Source organism: Accipiter gentilis, chromosome 34 (genome assembly GCF_929443795.1).
Source record: "Accipiter gentilis chromosome 34, bAccGen1.1, whole genome shotgun sequence".
NCBI classification, from domain to species: domain Eukaryota; kingdom Metazoa; phylum Chordata; class Aves; order Accipitriformes; family Accipitridae; genus Astur; species Astur gentilis.
The window spans coordinates 5,375,908-5,395,535 of NC_064913.1; the positions used below are offsets into that span (position 1 = coordinate 5,375,908).

The 19,628-nt window shown below is 40.2% G+C and overlaps 1 protein-coding gene across 2 annotated transcripts in view; it reads left to right on the plus strand.

Moving 5' to 3' along the window:
* The first annotated feature begins 3,050 nt into the window (after positions 1–3,050).
* The window catches only part of ZDHHC17 (zinc finger DHHC-type palmitoyltransferase 17), a 76,510-nt gene continuing 59,932 nt past the window's right edge, over positions 3,051–19,628 (plus strand). For both annotated transcript variants that reach the window (XM_049792030.1, XM_049792031.1), the window contains exon 1: positions 3,051–3,159. In XM_049792030.1, coding sequence (XP_049647987.1) covers positions 3,097–3,159 — 63 coding nt within the window. In that variant the 5' untranslated portion in view covers positions 3,051–3,096. The remainder of the gene's footprint in view (positions 3,160–19,628) is intronic.

Genomic DNA, 19,628 nt, shown 5'->3' on the forward strand with positions numbered 1-19,628 from the left:
GAAGCTAAAATAGCTGCACAGTCATCCCTAGTACTGAACTGTGTGTATGGATGTGTATTCTATAAATATGCCTTGTCTCTGCCAAAGGTGGTTTTTTTCATTAAAAAAGGTAAAATTCATGCTGCAGAATAAGGAATCATAAGACTTCGTGCTACTTACTTCCTTCCCAGTTAAGCTGTATTTTAGCTCACTTGCAAATTAAAAGGTGTTTAGACCTTGTGTCCATTTTCAGTGATTAATGTAAAGCAAAACAAAGGGAAGAAAATCTGTTCATCTGTGGTGTTGGTGAATTGTGTTTTCCTTAAGTCAGACTAGAATCTAAAATCACTTTCCAGTGCACGCCATGTTTAGCCAATATTACAAACCTGTCCCTATTGCGTGCCTGGTAAGTAGCACTGGATAAAACCTCTTTGGTCAATATGGAAAACACTTCACACATCAGCTATTGACCATTCAGTGCAACCATGCAGAAGAGCATTTTCTGCCATTGATCAACGATAATTCCTGGCATTTACGAGGCATCTTTAATCTGAAAGCCTTAAATTGCTCTGCAACGATAATAAATTCTCAGAGTACCCCTCTGAATTAGATGACATCGTGTTTGATTTACAAACGAGCAAAGTAAAACGTAGAGGAGTAAGATAACTGTTCAAGGTCAGATAGTGAATTTTTGGCAGAGTCCAGAAAAACATCTAACCTTGCAGCCTTTTAGATCTGTGGAAAACAGGTGCAAACTTTGCTACTGAAGCAGATTGTTAGGTTTGTATCTGCTGTTCAATACTCTGCACAGATGTTAACCTGCCTGTAATGACAATGTAGGAAGATAGGAAGATAGTGAAGAACCATGTTTCCAAGCCATCGTATTACAGATTAGAGGAGGACAGGGAATGCTTGACGTGTGGAAGATTTTTTTAACTTCTGAATCACCACTAGCTTTTGAAGGAAGAGCTCTAATTCAGAGACATCTTAGCTCATTTCTGTATTCTAGTTCTGCTGTTACTTGGTGGTAAAAGGGACACTTCGTTCTGAAGAAGGATATAATAGGCGGCACATGAACTATGTACACACACGGGGCCTCAAGTTTAATGGCAAAAATTCTCTGTACGGATGTCTCTGAGAACAGAACTGGTTTCAAAATGTGTAGACCTGTGAAGAACGGGGTATAAATACCCCAACAGATGTCAGGGTATGCATTTACAATCCAGTTCAGAGCCAGGGGACAAAGCATAGATTCTTTAGACTTGGAAGGAAAAATAATCTGCATAGTAAAAATACTATAAAGATTTTTGGTTATTTTATCTCCCATACTTTTATTATAGATACAAGTGAAGAACTGTCGTGACTGATAGGATTTCTATTTCTGGGGTTTGCAGGGGGTTGAAAACCCTCTTCTTCAGGCAAATCAGATTGCAAATTACATCTAAGCCCTGGTACATTTAATAATATACAGAGTTAAAAAAAGATCCTCTCCTGTATACTCTGTGTCTTGTTCTGCTCTTTTAGCACTTCAGTACCTCATGGTTTCAGGTCTGTGCTTTTAGACCTGTTTCACACCCCCGATTTGTAAACTCTATGTCATTCTTTTTCTTGACAATTTAAAAATCAAATATATTTATACAGCAAAAAGATATTTATGGTTTAACATTTTAATACTGCCGTAGTCAGATTTTATTAGTGCTTCTCTGTTACATTTTGTGTGAGATAGGAGAGAGTAATGAAGAGAATATCATTCTGGGGTTTTAGGCTTATGAGCTTAATGTATTATGCTACAACAAAATGTATTACCTAAAGGTCCCTTTCTCACAAAGGCAAATGAGAGCACCATAGATACAACAACATAAAGCAGCAGTCAAGCCAGTGATAACATTCTGTAATTGCACAAACATTTTTTTATAAAAATGTAATTTATAAAAAAAAAGTTTGAAATAAAGAGCTTTAGGACTCCTAATCTTGGCTGTATGCGTATTACACAGCTTGTAAGAACAGAAATGACAAACCAAACGGAACCAAACCTATTATCCCGCACGATGCAACGTGACCCCCGAAACCCGCAGCAGGCCGCTTGGCCATCTGGACAGCGTGTGTGACGGGATGCAAGGAGTCACCGGTTCAGCTGGGTACGAGCGGTTGGAAGGAATCCCTTCCAGACGCCCTCACAACTGTTAGGGGGTTTCAAACACCCTCGCAGCTGAGAGCAAAAACCTTGTACAGACGCTCTTGGTTTCTTCCCATGCTTTTTAAGTAGGCATGAAGGTAACTTCCAGAGAAAACTGGACAGACATTACGTCGCCTAGAAGCAAATCAACATTAAACGTACGGGGGAGCTCTCCTTTTACTCTCATTCCAAATTATCATGAACTTTATTAAGCCGAAACCTCAATTGTACTAAACACTCCTCTCAGGAGCGCTGGTACCTCCAAAAAGCGACATGCTCCTCCAGCCACCTAACCTGCAGGCAAAATAACGTGCGTTCCCCTCGGGGGGCGCCTGCCCGCCTCGGAGCGGCCCTCCGGGCCCCGAGAAGCCGGCGGCTCCCTCAGGAAGGGGCCGGGGCCGTGTGGGGCCGGGCTACCCGGCTGAGGCGGGCACAGGCCGGCTGTGGGAAGCCGGGGTGGGGGGTGGGGGGCAAACGGGCCGGCAATCGGGGCGCTCTCCCCCGGAGATGAGGCAAAAGAACCCCTCGCCGGGCCAGCTGCGGCCCCGCTGCTTTCAAACCCGCCGGCGGACCCGTCAGAGCCCGTTATACCGCAGCTCCCCGGCATCGCTCCTACCGAAGCCCGCCGGGCACCGGGCGGGACCCGAGCGGGCTCCGACGCCCTGAGGCGCTGAGGGGGCGGCCGGAGGGCGGAGGAGCCTGGCCCCGCCCCTCAGCCGCCTCGCCCCGCCCACCTCCCCTCAGCCGCTCCGCCGTTGCGCGGGGGGGGGGACGGGGACGGACGACGCCAGGGCGGGGTGCGCGCGCCAGAGCGGGGCGTGAGGGGAGAGGGAGAAGGGGGAAGGAAAGGGAGGGGGGGGGGGCGGTGGCGGCGGCGGCGGCGGCGGCGGGCGCGCGCGCGCATTACCCGGCATGCAGCGGGCGGCGGGCTCGCAACCAAGATGGCGGCGCCTCTGGAGGAGTACGAGAAAGAAGCGGGTTGCGTCCCTATCTTGCACCCGGAGGTGAGGGTTAACTCGCCGGGCGGCGGCGGTGGTGGTGGGGCGCGGTCAAGACGGTGCCCAGCCGGGGGAGGGCGGGGTGGTGCGTGTGTGTGTGTGTGTGAGCGGGCGGGGTGCGCGGAGGGCGGGAGGTGCGCCGCCGCCCCCCCGCTGCCGGCCTGGGTGTGCGCGGCGGCGGTGAGGAGGAGGAGGAGGAGGAGGAGGGCAGGGGCCTCCGGCGGCCTTCCCGTGTCCTTCTTCCCGGTGGTGGTGGTGGTCCCGCCCGGCACCGGATCGGGGGCTGAGGCAGGCGGGGGGGCGGCTGCGGCCCGGCAGCCCCGGGGGGTGGAAGCGGTTCGGGAGGAGGAGGAGGAAGAATAAATGTTTTCCTCTTGCGTTTTGCTGGTGCTGGCCCGCAGGTCGGGCCTGGTCCGATCCAGCCCGGCGCTGCCTGGGTGGCCTGGGGTTTTATTTTGGAAGGGAAAAGGTCCGTGTGTCCCGCGGGGTGGGCCGGGCGGTGGGAGGAGTGTTTACAGGTAACACGTAGAGGTCGACTGGTGTCGTGTTTTTACTTTTCTGGTGTGCCACCCGCCTCCGTCAACAGCATGCGTGCGTTCTCGAGGACTAGTATGATTGTTTTGAAATGTATTTTAAAAACAGTTTAGAAAACCTTTTACATGCGGACTTGTCACCTGATACATGAAGGGTTGTGAGAACTGATTTTGCAGCCTACGAAAAAGACTAGTGCGTATGCCAGGCTCCAGTTTTTGCTAAACAGATGGCACTCTTTTTCCTTAAACAACATCTTAAAGACACTTTTAGTTTTCTTGGTGACTGAAGAGGCTTTATAGGCCTCTATATGAGATTGTGTATGCTACCCACTCTTCTCCACCTCTCCAAACTGTGCTCACTTATGACTTTAAAATAGACCTGTCTTTTCTGAAGGTTAAGTAGTGAAGCAATGCACCCCAAACAAGTGTCTTGATTTTTTTGTTTTGTTTTTGTTTTTCTGAGTGATGTGCAAAGACTGATGCTACATGTTAATTCAGACTAACTGGAGAAGTACCCTCATTTGCAGCGTCTGATGTTTTTTCAGAAGTGACGGAAGTTTTCCGTAACGATCCAGACTGTTGGATGTTGATGTTCTTTGAAAGAAAATGTTCTTAACTTGTGGAAACTTTAGATGGGCAGTCTAAAACTATAAAGTGGAATAAAAAGCATCTACATACTGTTAGAAAACCATTGCATTTTAAAGATTGAAAATTAGTATTTGTTAAATCAACTTTGAGTAATTACTATATAGCGAACAAAAATGTCTTAATTTAAATTGGTGATTTTCACTAGTTAAGCAATCTGGTGGAATTTTATACTGGTCCTTTGGTGTATGAAGTTGAACATGTGTACAAAAGGAAGGAAGTTAATTTGTGTGCTGTAACACCAACCTGAATCTTTTCATATGCAATAAATATCACTTGTCTAACTAGTCTTGAGGGTATTTTATTTGATTTTTCTGAAAATGCTGAGTATCTGACTATGTCTTATTCACAGGGTAGTATTTACATGGATTTCAGTGGGTGTTCCCTTAGTCCATAAAATCCCTTTGTGCAGACAAGCTTTAAGAGAGAAGGATGTTTTTAATGTTGGTGGTGAGACTGGCAGTTTAAAAGAGTATTTCTCGAGAGTCTGTTGAAAGCTTGAGGATTCCGTACTGTAGCAGAGCTGTATTGTCACAGACCTGCCCACTGAACAATGTAGTGCATCTGTGTACAGTAATTTTTGAAGGTCAGGGAGCTTAATACTTGGTGATTTCCACTTTTTAAGAAAATAGCACCATGTCCTTATGTAAATAGTGATGTTGGAGCATATAGTCAGTTCTTACATTTGTATACCTATGAAACTGATGCTTTTTATAGGACTGTCAAAATCTTTCCCAGTTTCTTATGTTTCATGCTACTGTTATCTATCATGCATCTTTTTTAGATATTTTTTTATGCGCCTTTTTTAAAAAAAATAAGACTTTTGCTTCTTGCCGGGTTTTGGGTTTTGGGTTTTTTTTTGACTAATTTGGATTACTTCTAAAGTTTTTTGAGGGGCTTTTTGTTAGGGGAGTGTTTGTTTTTATATGGGCTCTATGGCTTTGCATTTTGCCATGAGATATTATGAACACAGTATTAAAGTTGTAGGAAAGATGGTCTTGGGAATAGCAAAAAATTGGTTAAATACTGGAGTGCTGGAAGATCTATTCATTTGTGAAAGGCTCAAAGTGATTCGAGTAATTTTGATAAGAAGAGGTAGAAACACTGCTGAAAATGTGAATGCTCTAGGAAATTGATGATGGGACTGCTTTTGGTGGGTTTTGTGTGGTATCTTGCTGACTGAGTTCATGGACCTCCCTCCCTCCCATGTGAAAGCAAGCCAAACATGTAATAGATTCTTGTTTCAAAGGATATTTATTCTTCTTAACACAAATTCAGTTTAGTGTAACAGTGTAGATCCCACAGTTTTCTACTAGGATTGTTCTAAGATCACTAGTGGAACAGCAAAGCATATAAATATCATTTTAGTGGTGAAGTTCATCAAATAACATCAATTGCTCATGTAATACTCATAGAATTATCTTATAGTATATGATAAATGGATGAAGAACTGCTGGCTAATTGATATACCTTGGGAATAGCTGCTAGAGAGAATTATTCCTGAATGTCATTGTTCCTGAAAGTCTTAAGAGGCGTTAATCTACTAGACTTGAGACTTTTTTCATGAATGATTTGGAAGTAGTAACAAAATTGTCATTAATAAAACGTGCAGATGAACAAGATGGATAGGTACTCAGCAGGGAGGACAGAACAACTGTACAAAACCATCCAGAATTCATGTGAAATTATGCTAGTAAAACAAAGTGCACCTCAGTGCAGCCATATTCGAAGTAATGCATTGATGATAAGGAACATAGGCATGGGATTGTATCCTGAAATTTATTGACTGGTAGGATATGAATATGAACAAGCAGTTCAGCAGAAGCTCCCAATGTAATGGTTTGATAAAAAAAGTAATGTATTCCTTGATTTATTTATTTTTTTTTTAAAGGTGGCTTACTGATTAGGAACAAGGAGATGATTTTTGGCTGAGGATGTGGTAATACTAACGATGAAATTTTGTCTTTAAAAGTCATTGTTAAACAATGAAGACTGGAAAAGAGTTAAGAATTATTTTAATAATGCCTTACAGTGAAAAGCTGGAAAAAACGCTGTTCACATTACCAGAAATAGTGAAAAGCGCCTTTTTTCCCCCATGTAAATACTTTCTTACTGAGATGCGGTGCTTCAGTTATGATTCAGTTCATACTTAACAAGATACAGTGGCTGGAAAGTGAAGCTGAATGAGATCAAATTGAAAGGCACAAGTGGTAAACGGTGAGGGTGAGTAATCATTGTAACAAAGAAAGGAGGGCAATGGTGGATTATCCAGCTCTTGATGTCTTCAGCTTGAGTTTGGATGTCTTTCTAGAGAGCAAATGCAAGCTTTTGAATTCTGCAAATGGATAACTGGGTGGCGTTTCACACTGGTGAATACAGAGGAGAGTAGACTGTGTTGGGGTGACTCTGATTCTGTGAGTGATATACCACCTCTTTCATATACATGAATTTTTCAGCAGTGTCGTGGTTTAACTCCAGCCAGCAACTAAGTACCACGCAGCCGCTCACTCACTTCCCCCATCCAGTGGGATGGGGGAGGAACTCGGGGGAAAAAAGGTAAAACTTCTGGGTTGAGATAAGAACGATTTAATAGAGCAGAAAAGAAGAAATTATAATGATAATGATAACACTAATAAAATGACAACAGTAGTAATAAAAGGATTGGAAGGTACAAATGATGCACAGGGCAATAGCTCACCACCCGCCGACCGACACCCCGCCAGTCCCTGAGCAGCGATTCCCTGCGCCCCCCCCCCCCTTCCCAGTTCCTAAACTAGATGGGACGTCACATGGTATGGAATACACCGTTGGCCAGTTTGGGTCAGGTGCCTTGGTTGTGTCCTGTGCCAACTTCTTGTGCCCTGGCTGGGCATGAGAAGCTGAAAAATCCTTGACTATAGTCTAAACACTACTGAGCAACAACTGAAAACATCAGTGTTATCAACATTCTTCGCATGCTGAACTCAAAACATAGCACTGTACCAGCTACTAGGAAGACAGTTAACTCTATCCCAGCTGAAACCAGGACAAGCAGGATTGTGAAGTGCATGGATGACCAAAGAAAGGGAGTTCTGTGGGTGCAGATCTCAGAGTGGACGTGGCGTTGGCTGCCCTACAGTGTGTGGTGTGGTAGCTCCATTATAAGAGATGCAGAGCACCCTAGGATGGCACAGTAACACTGGGCTGAGTAGTCCCTGCTTGTTTGTTTCCTTCTTGCAACCTTCAGGTTTCTGGTGACAGTTACAATGGCAAGCTCTGCTGCTATTTGTACAGTGTAACCCTAAGTGTGGGAATGCTACTCATACTGTTTGTATTTGTTATCCTCTGACTAAATGATTTTAATAGGCCTTCTGGCTTTAAATTCCTTGGATCTTCTAAACAAGAACAACTTCCTGGCTCTTCTGTGGTAGGTGATGATAGGCTTGGATATTTATTCTGAAATCCACGAACGGAAGGGGAGGGAAGCTTTAGGAAATGGATTTTGTTTGTATTGCTTCTTTTTGTTTGGAAAATATTCTTGGTGTGTGGCCTAATATGGCCTGAACTGCCGAAGGTATTTCAGCTTTTCAGGGCTGCATCTCTTCCTAAATTGTAAGAACCATTACTGGGGAGGAAGATCTGTTTCATTACCGCTATGTGTGTGTTCACCAGTGTCATTAGGTGTTTGAGAGAGATGGAAGTTATTGGTTATTGCAGATCTCTTTTGGTATTAGAAAAGTCTCGGCTGTGAAAGATGGGGTGTCTTTATTTTTGGCTTACTCTGAAGTCAGAGAAAAATCTTTCTGCAAAGTTGGAAGAAAATTTTAAAGAGTTACATGCTCTGGCAAGAATTATCCCAGCTGGAAGCCTTCGTTTTTATCTTTGTTCCTTTCCCTGTGGTTCAATTTGTAACTACCTGGGAAGTTAGAAGCACGATATCTCCTTGTATTCCTTGGTGACGGTATGAAGAAAATAGGTAAACTTATCGTAGATAGCTTTGACTCTAATTTCTTCTGTTTAAAATATCAGTGAAAGGCCTAATTTTACAGCCTGACTGTGGGATTCTGTTGATATTGTTGGGGTTGTAGTGGCATGCAGATTGTTCTTAATTGTCCTGTAAAGGTATGGGACTTACTCTGTAGTTTAGTTGGGATCACTCCAGGGGCTAAGCTTATATTTGTGAGCTCATTCAAAGATCAGTTATTGTTTACTGTATTACTTAAAAAGGAGGACAGAACCATGAAGTCTCAGACAAATTAGCGTGCTCGATATTGAAGGTTTGAGTCTTGCTTCATGTATCATGGTTAGCTTCATAGTTTGAAGCCAGAGGGGACTGCAGATCTAATCCAACGTTCTAATGCAGGCGTTGAGGGTTTTTTAATGAACTAGTTCTTTTTATAGCCAGGATACTATTTGTAAAAAAGAAAATAAAGTCCTACAGTAACAGATAATGTTGTATAGCTGGGAAAGTTGCCCCCAAGTTTAATTAGTCTGTTTAAGACTTAAACCTGTTTCTAGTCTGAATTTAATTTGTTTCTGCTCGTTACATCTTGAGAGAGACCTATCCACATACCCATCTGTCTGTATTTATTTGATATGCTGATGATTATCAGATCCCTACACTGGTGTTATGGTCTGCAGTCCCACTGACCCTTTTGAGTCTCTCATTAAGACGTATTCTTTCAGTGTTTTCATGCCATTGCTCTGAGTGCAATAGCTGTTGTAGTAGTGAGCGTGAGAGCAGAGCACTATTGTAGTAGTCACACCAGGGCCAGTTGGGGTAGTAAAGCAACTTCTACATTCCTACTCGGCGTTCCCTATTGTACTGGTTTTGTTGTGAACTGTATCTCACTGGAAGCTTGTGTCCAGATGTCTACCCACCTCCAAGTCTTTTCAATGCTTTCTGGATAGTTTCCAGGATGGGTCTTCAATTTAGATATGACTTTGCTTTTGCTGGGATTTAAAAAACCTTATTCTGGCCTGTCTCAACCTTCCCAAGTAATATAAGCTACACTGTATCAGAAATGGAGTATTATTTATCCCTCTTTCTCTTCCCACTATATAACTTACCTCTAACTGTTGTTTACTCCTAGGTTGCAGACTACCATGGAACAGGGTGGGGTCAAAATACAAGCTCTGTAGGATGCTTAGTGTCCTCCCTCAGTAGTATTTTCATATTAACACTCCCCCGAGGTTTTAAAAATGTGAACTACTGAAAAGAGCAAGAGCCTTTTTTTGGCTAGCCTAGTCCTTAATTAGGACAGTATGTGTAATAGTCATAAAATGAATCATAAGAGTAAAGCTTGTTCATCTCTAGTTTTTAATGTGTGCAAGACAGACCACATTAACTTCCTTTATATTCTAATTTCTTAATCAAAATATCAGACAATACTAAATCATCAAACACTTTGGACATTAACTGTGTTTGACCATTACTTCTTTATCGACTTGAAGTGCTGGGTTTATTTTTCTGTGAAGCCATGGTACTTAGCAGTACTAGTCTTCGCTTTTTTGTTAATTCTATATCAAGCCTAGAAAAGCCAGCAATAACTTAAAATGGTAAACAGTATTTACATCTTTTGGTCTATATGGTTGACCTAAACAACCTGTACTTTAAAGAAGTTTAATGATACTTGTTGTTTTATTAGAAAGCATTTTATCATGGCAACAGGATATGATTCAAATTTTCTGGCTTTTTCCTTCCCTGTTTTTGTTCTGTGCTTACTGAACATCTTCAGATTTTGTGGGTTTGTTTTTATTGACAGTTCTATCATTCTTACTTTGTAATCTTGACAACTTTTGTCTATTTCTTGTGTTGTTAGGATGCTGCTTGCCCTTCTATGGATAGGGATGTCTTGTATTGTTTTGCTTGCCTTTCAATCTTCCATATTTTTCTGATTTGTCACGCTCATTGTCAATGCTTCTCTTGCCATTTTTACAAGATTATTTTTTTTTACAGTTGTTCTCACTTCCCTTGTAAACTATACGGTTTTTCACCACTGACCTTTTCTCAGTGGTAACTTTGTGGCTTCTCGAGCATCTAGTAAAACACTTAAAAATAGATTTCAACTATTTACAGTTTTTCTTCTACATATTTTCTTCTGATTTGGACAGTAACTGATTTTTAACTTTCTGGAACAGGCCCTCTTAAAGCATCAGTGATAAATGTCTGATTTGACCTAAATTTGTGTTGACTCTGTTTGCCTTTACTTGTTAAGCACAGACTTTATTTCTCTCAGATTTCACAGAACTTTAGTCTTTGAACACCATTTGTTTCACTGTGTTTACTTGTTTGCTCAGGAAAGTAATGGGACATTATAAATGTGGAAGAGGGTTACATTTTAACTTTGCAGAATCCAGTTCATGGAATTAGAGGAAAATGTTTGTTTGCTGTTTGCTTGAAAAGTTGGTAATATTGTCATTGATACTGACATGTTTAGAGTAATTGGTATTTCGGCATGCATACTGTTCTCTGCTGCTTTTCAAAGACAATAGGAGAAAAAGATTTGTCTTTCGTAGCATCCCTGAAGTTGAGAGAAACACTGGGGTCTGTTACAAATGAGACTGTAGAGCAAAGTTGAAAGCTTTTTCTGAAGTCAGAGGGAGTCTGTCTGAATTGAACCCTCAGGCCTGTCATGCCTAGTACATGGTGTAACATTAGACTACAATTTGTCTTGTGCAATTTTGAAATCTAGTAGTTTCTTCCTACGCTTGTAGGATGCCCTGAGGTCCTTAGAAGTGTTTCCTTGCTTGTCTCTGTGAGGGGGGAGCTACCAAAAATGGAGGGTAGTGGGAATGCTGTGGTCAGAGCTTGGAAGGCTGCTCAAGACCAGGGGTAGATGAAGAGGACTCAATAGTGAGGGAGCACAGTAGCAAGAGAAGGGAGGACATCAAAGTGTGCTTTGTATTTATATTTGCACTTGTATTGCTGGCTTTGAAGGATGTGGTTTTGCAACTGAGTTTAAGTGTGTTTTAAGCTTAAGTTTAAGCTCGTTCTGGTGGAACCCAGACACAGCCCCTTACCCTCCCAGGGGTTAGCTCTTGCAATTGAGTGGCAAGTAGGTGAATTGGGATACTTCTTTCTGAGTCTGTGACCTGATCTAACTGAAACTATTACTGCTCTGTTGTGAGAACTGGTAATAGGTAGTGGTGAATGTGAAGCCAGGACTTTTAGTGCAACCATGCCTTCTGATGGCAGGGCAATTTTAGCTTGAGGAAGTCGATTGTGAAACCTACCTTTAAACACTTCCAGCTGCATGCATCTGCCAGTGATGCTTGGTCCCAGGATGAGCCAGTTCAGGGAAGTAAATCAGTAGAAAATTCGTCCCCCACAAAAAAAATTGTGAATATTGTGAATAACTTTATGCCAGTTCACTAAACCTACTCATTGTAGGATAAAGTGCACTATAGTACTGACAGAAGGTAGAGAGTGAGCTGGTGTGACCACTTTGGAAGGTTAGGAGTTGGACAGAGTGTGACTCTTCTTAACTGTCAGACCACAGATTTACTAAGCTGTCTCTCATATGCTACAGAAAATTGACTTTTGGCATGACTAGAAGCACGTTTCATGCATTTCCTCATTGTGATAGATGAACCAGCCTGTGTTTATCATAAGTGGGTATGGGTTTGCTTAGTTGACTATTGATTTGAAGCTCCATTTGCTGGTTCAAGGTTGTGGTGGGAATGGTGAATTGAACTTTTCTACAAGGACTGAGTGCAACTTGTACTAACTTTTCTTTCAGTATGTGCCAGGGAGACAAGAGGGTCCATAGCTAGACTGACTGCTCATTCTGCCATGTGCACTTGCCAGTGCTCCAATTCTTGATTTAATTTTTTCACTGTTCCTCAGAGACGAGTTAGCTATAAACTCACTAAACAGCATAATTTACGTTTGAGTGTGGCTTTGGCAAATACTTGCTGAATAAAGCAGAACCTTCAGTATGCTTTTTTTTAATATGTGATGTTACCAGGCTTAAAAATTGAATGAAAAATCTAGATCTTTGAAAAAGAATTTTCAGACTATCCTTTTCTGGGAATTTTAAAAAAAGAGTTGTTTTTTATCCTCCATGTAGTTGAAGATCAGGATTGAGCTAGATACATACTTTGGTGTATTTTTGAAGTTTAGCACTTTAAAAGAGTGAAATGCAGAATTGGTTTTAAGTTACTCTCATGATGACTGACTACTAATGCTAGTTCTCAGGGATTTATTTTTTTTTTTATGTTGGGAGGTCTGGAAGCTCATATACTCAGAGACCTAGACCAGTTTAAATCACTTGGGGGGGAAAAATAGTTTTATTTCTGTTGAAATCTAAGATTTTGGCTGAGAACACAATGCAACACACCTTGAAAAGAAAGCCAAAAAAGATGTATGTATACGTTAATGTAAGTTGCTCACTAAACCAAAACTTTAAAGTAAGCTCTAAACCATAGTATTTTAAGCTTTTAAATTTTTTAACCTTTACAAATGCTAGTAAACTCAGCTGTTTTAAATAGCACTTGCTAGCGATGCTATGTGTGCAAATACAAGGCTTTCTAAAAAGCTGCCTTGTGAAGCTATTACTTCCTAAAGCATAACACTGTTCAATTTAGGAGCATCTGTAAGTAAATGACTAGAAAGCAGTCAATTGGTTATGGACACTTGCTTTGTAGAAACAAAACTTGCTCCTTACCAGCTGTGCCTTAAATCACATGATCTTTGACCTCTGCATAGAGTGGTTGGATTAAACGCTCTAGTTGAGCATCTCTAACTTGTTGTTACGTAAAAAATCAGATCTACATTGGAGAGTATACGGGATTATTCTCTCTGTGTGATGGCTGACTTGCTTGTGGGTGGAACTCTGTATCAGCAAAAGGACTACTTTATTGTGTTTGAGATGAGGCTTTTCTCAATCTATTTCACTGCATTGTCAACTTAAACTGTAACTTCCTTTAAAAAAACGCAATAGAGTATTAGGTACGTTTTTTTTCTCATTGTGTGTGCATTCTATCATTAGCTTCTTCAAGGGTTTTCATAAATGCATCTTTTCTATTGGTGTGTCAAGAAACTGCAAATAGGCCAAAAATTTAGGAGGGAAACCAAACAAACTTCAGAGGATGCTGTCAAATATGAAAAGTAATGGAAACTAGTGACAGGATTGGCATTGAGTGGAAGGGTTTTTTTGTCATGTCATACTCATTTTGTGTAATTTAATGCCATAGTAGGGGTCAGGGAGAATCCTGGCATAAATTGTAAGGGTCTAAGTAAGGCGAGGCTGATAGTATATATTTGCAAGCCAAGCACTGAACTGGTTTTTTTGATATATAATATGACCAGTTAAGATTGGGGGGGCTGGAAGTGGGTGTTGCGCATGGGTTTTTTTGTGAAGAATGTAATCTGGTTTCGGTGGAAGTTTTCTAGCATTTGTTAGTTAAACTGAAGGTGTATATCCATCATCCTGGTTCAGACAATCTAACAGCTTGTAGGCTGCTGAAGGCTCTGGCTCCTCAAACTGATGAACCTATCCAGCCCTGCAGAATTCTTTTTTTTTTTTTTTTTTTTTTTTTACTGTCTGGGACTTCATGTGAATATGAGAAGGATCAGACTGCTCCTACTTAATGACAGTCAACAGTCAGATTAGCTGTTACTTGTTTCACCCTAAATTTTGCTGCTGTTTCTAGAGAAGAAAAAAGCTGTTGCTCTTATGACTTTTGTAAAGAATTAAATGCGATTCTTTCTGGAGTGAAGACATGATCACTTTAGCCTCTGTTTCTGTGACTTTTTGTGTTGCAGAATTAGGTGATGGAGCAGGGACAGGGAAGTTATAAACTTTAAAAGAGGAACTTGCATTAAAAATGTTAAATACTGCTGGTATTTATTTTAGGAATGCTATAAGTTGGTTTGCTTGTACTTATTTTGTGAACTTTTTTCTATTAATGCTAGTGCATGAGTGGCTAGTTTTTATGTGTATATAAACTAATGTGGGTGTTTCTAATATGCAAACTACTATAAATAAATCTGTCTGTATAGATTCTTGCACTTTTAAAAAAGTAGGAGGAAAACTGGGAAAGCTTACTAAAAAGCACCATATTCTAACAAATGAAGAAGAGAGAAATTGAACACAAATACAGGGGAAGGAATTCTTTAATATTAACCTCCAATAGTCCCTGTTAAATATAGCACACATACGTGAGGATTATTTTATTGTTTAGCTTCCCTTAAATAGTTGCAGTCACTTGCAATTTTATCAGGATTCTTTCAACTGCAGCCAGATATGGAAATAGTATAGTCATCAATAAAAGAAGAGTATTGTGACTTCTTCTGTTTTCGTTAAGAAACAAAGGCAATAGTATGCAATGTTTTATGGAAGGTAATGCTTTTATTTCTACATTTTTATTTTAGAACTTGTTAGTATTTTCTCATTAAGTGTCAATTATCTTGGTTATCATTCAGAATTTGAGTGTCTGACTTTCATCGTGGTATTGTTTCCTTGCAGCAATATTGCATAACGTTAAAGGAAAAGCAGTCCTAGCCATCTGTTAATGCCTACCAGAGCCATGTGTAGCAGCTGTAAGCAGCAGTATTTTCCTCCCTTCCTTATGTCCAAGCAGGCATATTGACCTACTCATATCCTCCTGCTATATATAATTGCAAATTATGAAATTGCTATCTCGGAAGAATTCAGTCTTGGTCATCTTACTCTTTCATGCATAACTTCTTAATTTTTTTCCATTAATACTGTTCTCAGAATTCTTAAGCTTATTTCATTTTGGCTTTTTTTATTGGAAAAGATTAAAAGATTTGAGTACTGAGGGGAAATGAGCATAACTTGTGCATTTGGTTATGAGAACTGTTTGGGAATGCTGGTATTGTTAGTGCTCAATCTTAGGAGCTGTGCTTGCTTTTTTTCCCCTCTTCTCTGTACTTCTTCCTTTTTCCTTTGGAGTTATTTTTCATATTTTGCTTTATCTTCCATTTCCCTGTCTCATTGGTCCTGTTTTCCAGAGGAGGTTCCCTTTTCTACTGTGTTGTTTCTTTTTTCCAAAACACCTTTTTTTAGCCTTATTTTCACACTTGTGAGTTTTTTCCTATGCTGCATTACTTACGCATCTGTGCAAGCAATCTGCATGTTTTGTGACTAATGAGTAATGACGAACTAGTCACAGATGCATATGAGTGATTAGGGCACTGTCAAAGGGTAGTCACTGAAGTGGGAAGCTCATCTAGAAAGAGTTACTACCCCTGGCAGTAATTGGGGAACCAAATTTGATTTATAAAAAAAAGTAAAATCCATCTCTCTTGCAACCTTTTAAGCCAACCAACTCCATCGGTTTCTAGAAGTAGCATAATTTTCTTCATTCTGTCAGCCTAACTTCCTTGAATATTTAAAAGCTGGAGTGTGTTGTTCCATGATTACTTAGTCAAATTAACAATTGGCAGCTGCCAAAATGTTCCTGCTACCTTCTCTTTACCTGCTTTCCATCTACCAGTGGCTCTGGAGCCTGTCTTTTCACAGCAGAAATGGATTCAACTTGCTGTCCTAGTAAAAGAATCAGGTTTTTCTGTTTCTTGTTTAATTTCTGCGCCCCCCCCCCCCCCCCCCCCCCCCCCCGTTGCTGAATTCAGTGGGCTTACTGTGACCACAGCTCTGAGTACTAAAGCTAGCTTGAGTTAGAGAGCAGGAGCATGGAGCCAAGAGCAGTGGGGGAGAGTGGGCAGGGAAATGACCTTTCTCTTTTAGCAATGGTAAACTGCTAATTTGGCTCAAGTCATGCTTGGAAATGGCTCCTTGAAATGCGATGAGGTAGAAATTTAGTGTTTGCAACCTGCTTATTGTAAATCAGTGAAATCAGTCCTCTGCTCTACTACCTTCTATTTAGTTTTCCTGACTTTCAGCTGGGGAGGAACCATTGTCAGTAGAGATCAAAATATCAAAAAATAAATGTGTTAGGATTTCAGTTACTTTTTCGTCTTTGAATTAGCTATTAGTGATTGTCAACAGTGGATCATCATTGTAAAATTAAATTTTCCTGGAATAAATATTTTCATCATAAAAGGAAAAATATTTTTAACACTTAGGAATGCTGCTGAAGCCATTTGTGAATGTGGTACATGTTCTAGGCTCAAAAAGTTATGTTGTTACTTTATTGTCAATCTGTTGTATGTTTTAAAAAATCATAGTAGTTTCAAGAATTTTAACTATTTTCCTAGAGTTTGTGTGAGGGTATATGAATTTAGGGGAGATGGATTCTTTCCTATTTTAGGTGAGACCTTAGAAGCCAAATCGTGACACCTGGTAATACACGAAGTTCTGTGAAAGGCATGATGTAAACATGATAAATCATTATTTTTCACTTTTTTTATGCTTATTCCTGTTCCCTTAATAGTGGTGGGCAAGTAATCTCGATCACTATAGGATTTTTAAGCAGAGCTTTCTCTTCTGTCCAACAGGTTGGAGGAAGTAATCTGTATTTTGTGTGTTTTAATCTTCTGTTAAACTCCAAAAATAGATGCTGCCTGAACATTGTACGTGGGATTTCTTTCTAGCTTAGCTGCTGATGCAGAATGACTGCCATCGGGCAAACCACCCCTGATGTAACACCAGTGTAGTTGGTCCTCAGGGGGCTGAGCAGGATGTGTGATCCCAGGGTGCAGGCAGCTTTGTTCAGGTAGTGTGTGCTGCTGACTTAGAGCCAGGTCTGTACGTAGTATGGCAGCGTTTGATGGTTGTGGCTGCATTGAAACCATTATATTTGGTAGCAATGCTTATAGAGAGAGATTGTGTTTAATATCCACAGCTTTGTAAATAGCAGTCTTTTAAATTGCTATGCTAAACATTTAAAAATATAAAACTTGCCAAAGAAGGTGGTGGAAAGGTTAAGAGTTTGCTAGTTCTTAAGCTTTGGCATGGTTTTGTTTAAAGCCACGTCTTTTACATAGCTTATAATGGGTGAGTATGTGCAAGCATGCATCGGCTCATGAAGAGTTTTGGTGTCTATACAAGTTTTATTAAGTGACTGGCTTAAAATCCTTGCATATTTAGGCTTGTTTTTTTCGCTTTTAAAGGTTGGGTTGTCTTACTACTGAGTCCTTGTTGCAAACTTAATAGTTTAAATATACTGTTGCAGTCCTTGAGACAGAAGAATTACTTACCATAATGGTATTTGAATATCTTGTCTACTTTCAGGTTATGCTTGCAACAATGTAGTGTAGTCAAGTGAAAAAATCACCGTACTCTGTTTTTCTGATTTTTACTTTCCAAGTAACTAGAGACACATGACAGAACTTGAGCACTGGCTGGATAGATATAAAAAAGAATTTGTTTAGTCTTTTCTCATTTGAGCAACAGATGCTTCAGAAAACATTTATTTGTCTGTACTGCAGTATTAGAAATTATGGTTTTTAATTAAAGATTTTTTTTTTCCTTTAAAAGGGACATAATTTGAACTTGGTGAGTTTTAAGAATGGGCTTTTGGGTTTCAGTGCTGTGCATTGAATAACTAAGAAGAGCTTTGCCAGTCAGTTTTAAGTGACTGTATTGACAGGACCAAATACGTGTCAGGTGTGAGGTTGTACTAGTTTGGCTGAAGTAATTTGAAATCCGATAACTTATATTTTTTTCCATTGGTGTATATCTAGCCTCTGTAAAAGGAGAGGTAGTTAGCAGTTGAGTTGTGTTGACTAGATATGGTATATCACAAGCCAGGACATCTGTGAAGGTTAATTGTGTTGAATACAACAATTTTAGTTTCCTGCAAAGTTGATGTTTAATTGAACAAGTAGGCTTTGTAAGCAGAGACATAAATAACCAAACTGTTCTCTGAAATGCGTAGGGCTGATGGGGACTGCAAAATCAAAAGCTGAAGGTTCAAAGAAGGTGTTTGTTAGCTGTGTTCAGTAGACTCTGAGATAACATCTTGAGCAGATATGTTTTGGATTCACTTGTAGGTCTTATAATGGTCTCTTACTTCAGGCTATCAGCTATTTTCTGTTTACTGGTAAGTTGCCCAGCTAGAATGGTGTAGACCCATACATGTATAGATTCTCTTACTGTTAGTCTTTCATTATTTCTTTCTAAATCATTCTTTCTACCATAGCTAGGAGAAATTACTTTTCTGCATTTATAGGGCTGTGCCCTAGCCCTGTACAGGATTTTCAGAACTCTGAAAAAAATTCTTTAGGGTTGAAGAGGCTCTTTTCTGTTCCTAGCTGCTGCGTTGCCTCTCTTAAATTTTGCCTTGTCAGCCAAGCATAGTGTGTAACAGCATTGTTTGCGGTGACTTGGTCCAAATTGCCTATGACCAGCTGAAACAAGTATTACTGTGACTCACAAAATCCAGGTTCTCTTTTATCTTGATTCCTGGCAGCTTGTTGACTTAGGAACCCAAAAGTTACTCTGCAGATCAGTCATAAGCCAGGCACTTACAATGCCAGGTAAGAGTTATGGCATCAATAGTAGCCAGCATGCTACTATGAGCCAACAGGCAACTGTCAAGTTGCATAGATAATGCTAAGTGATAAATTTTGACTCTAAGCTTGGGAATCTCTGTCTAGGCTGCAGAGAACTAACTGTATTGGGTGGGGTTTCAGATTTGATGTGCTTTCCTGGCATTTGTCTTAAATTATTTACTTCCAAAATGGGTGGTATTTGCATCTTCTTTTCAGGCAAATGCAAAGTCATCCTTTTCTCACAGTTCACACTGTGGTTAGAAGACTCTGTTTTATGATGATGGAGGCTGTGATGTTCATATACCTTTCAGGATTTTAGGGCTTGTTTCAGCTGTTCTTAAATGTAAAATATAAACTCAGCTCTCTTAGTAAATTAGGAAACATAGGGTTCACTTTAAGTTTATATTTGTTGTGAGTCTTTATATTAAACAAATGGATTGTAACTGCTAATGTAGGTACTGGGGGAAAAGAGAGAACTGTTTCTTGTTAACTCATTTTGTGTCAGGCAGTCATACTTGCCATCACCTCAAATCTAACTTCTTAATCGCTTTGGCTATTTTTGCATTAATATAACAATTTGAAAGTGTCATCATAAAAAGAGTAGTTCAGAGACACTATCAGTACAAAAGGAGATTCAAAATTATATATTTTTTAAAAGTTAAGGGTCCCGTTATTACCTTCAAGTCCTTAGTAAAAGTAGTAGATAAGCTGTAAGAGGAGCTAAGGAATATAATCTCTCACTTTTTTGAATTTACATGGTTAATAGTTAATGCTTAAGATTTTGCTGTATTCCCATAAACCTTTTTATGAAAGCATTAGTGTCATAAGGCTGAGGTTTCATGGTCACTTTAGGCTGACATAAATTTACACTGCTTGTAAATGGGCAGCTCTCT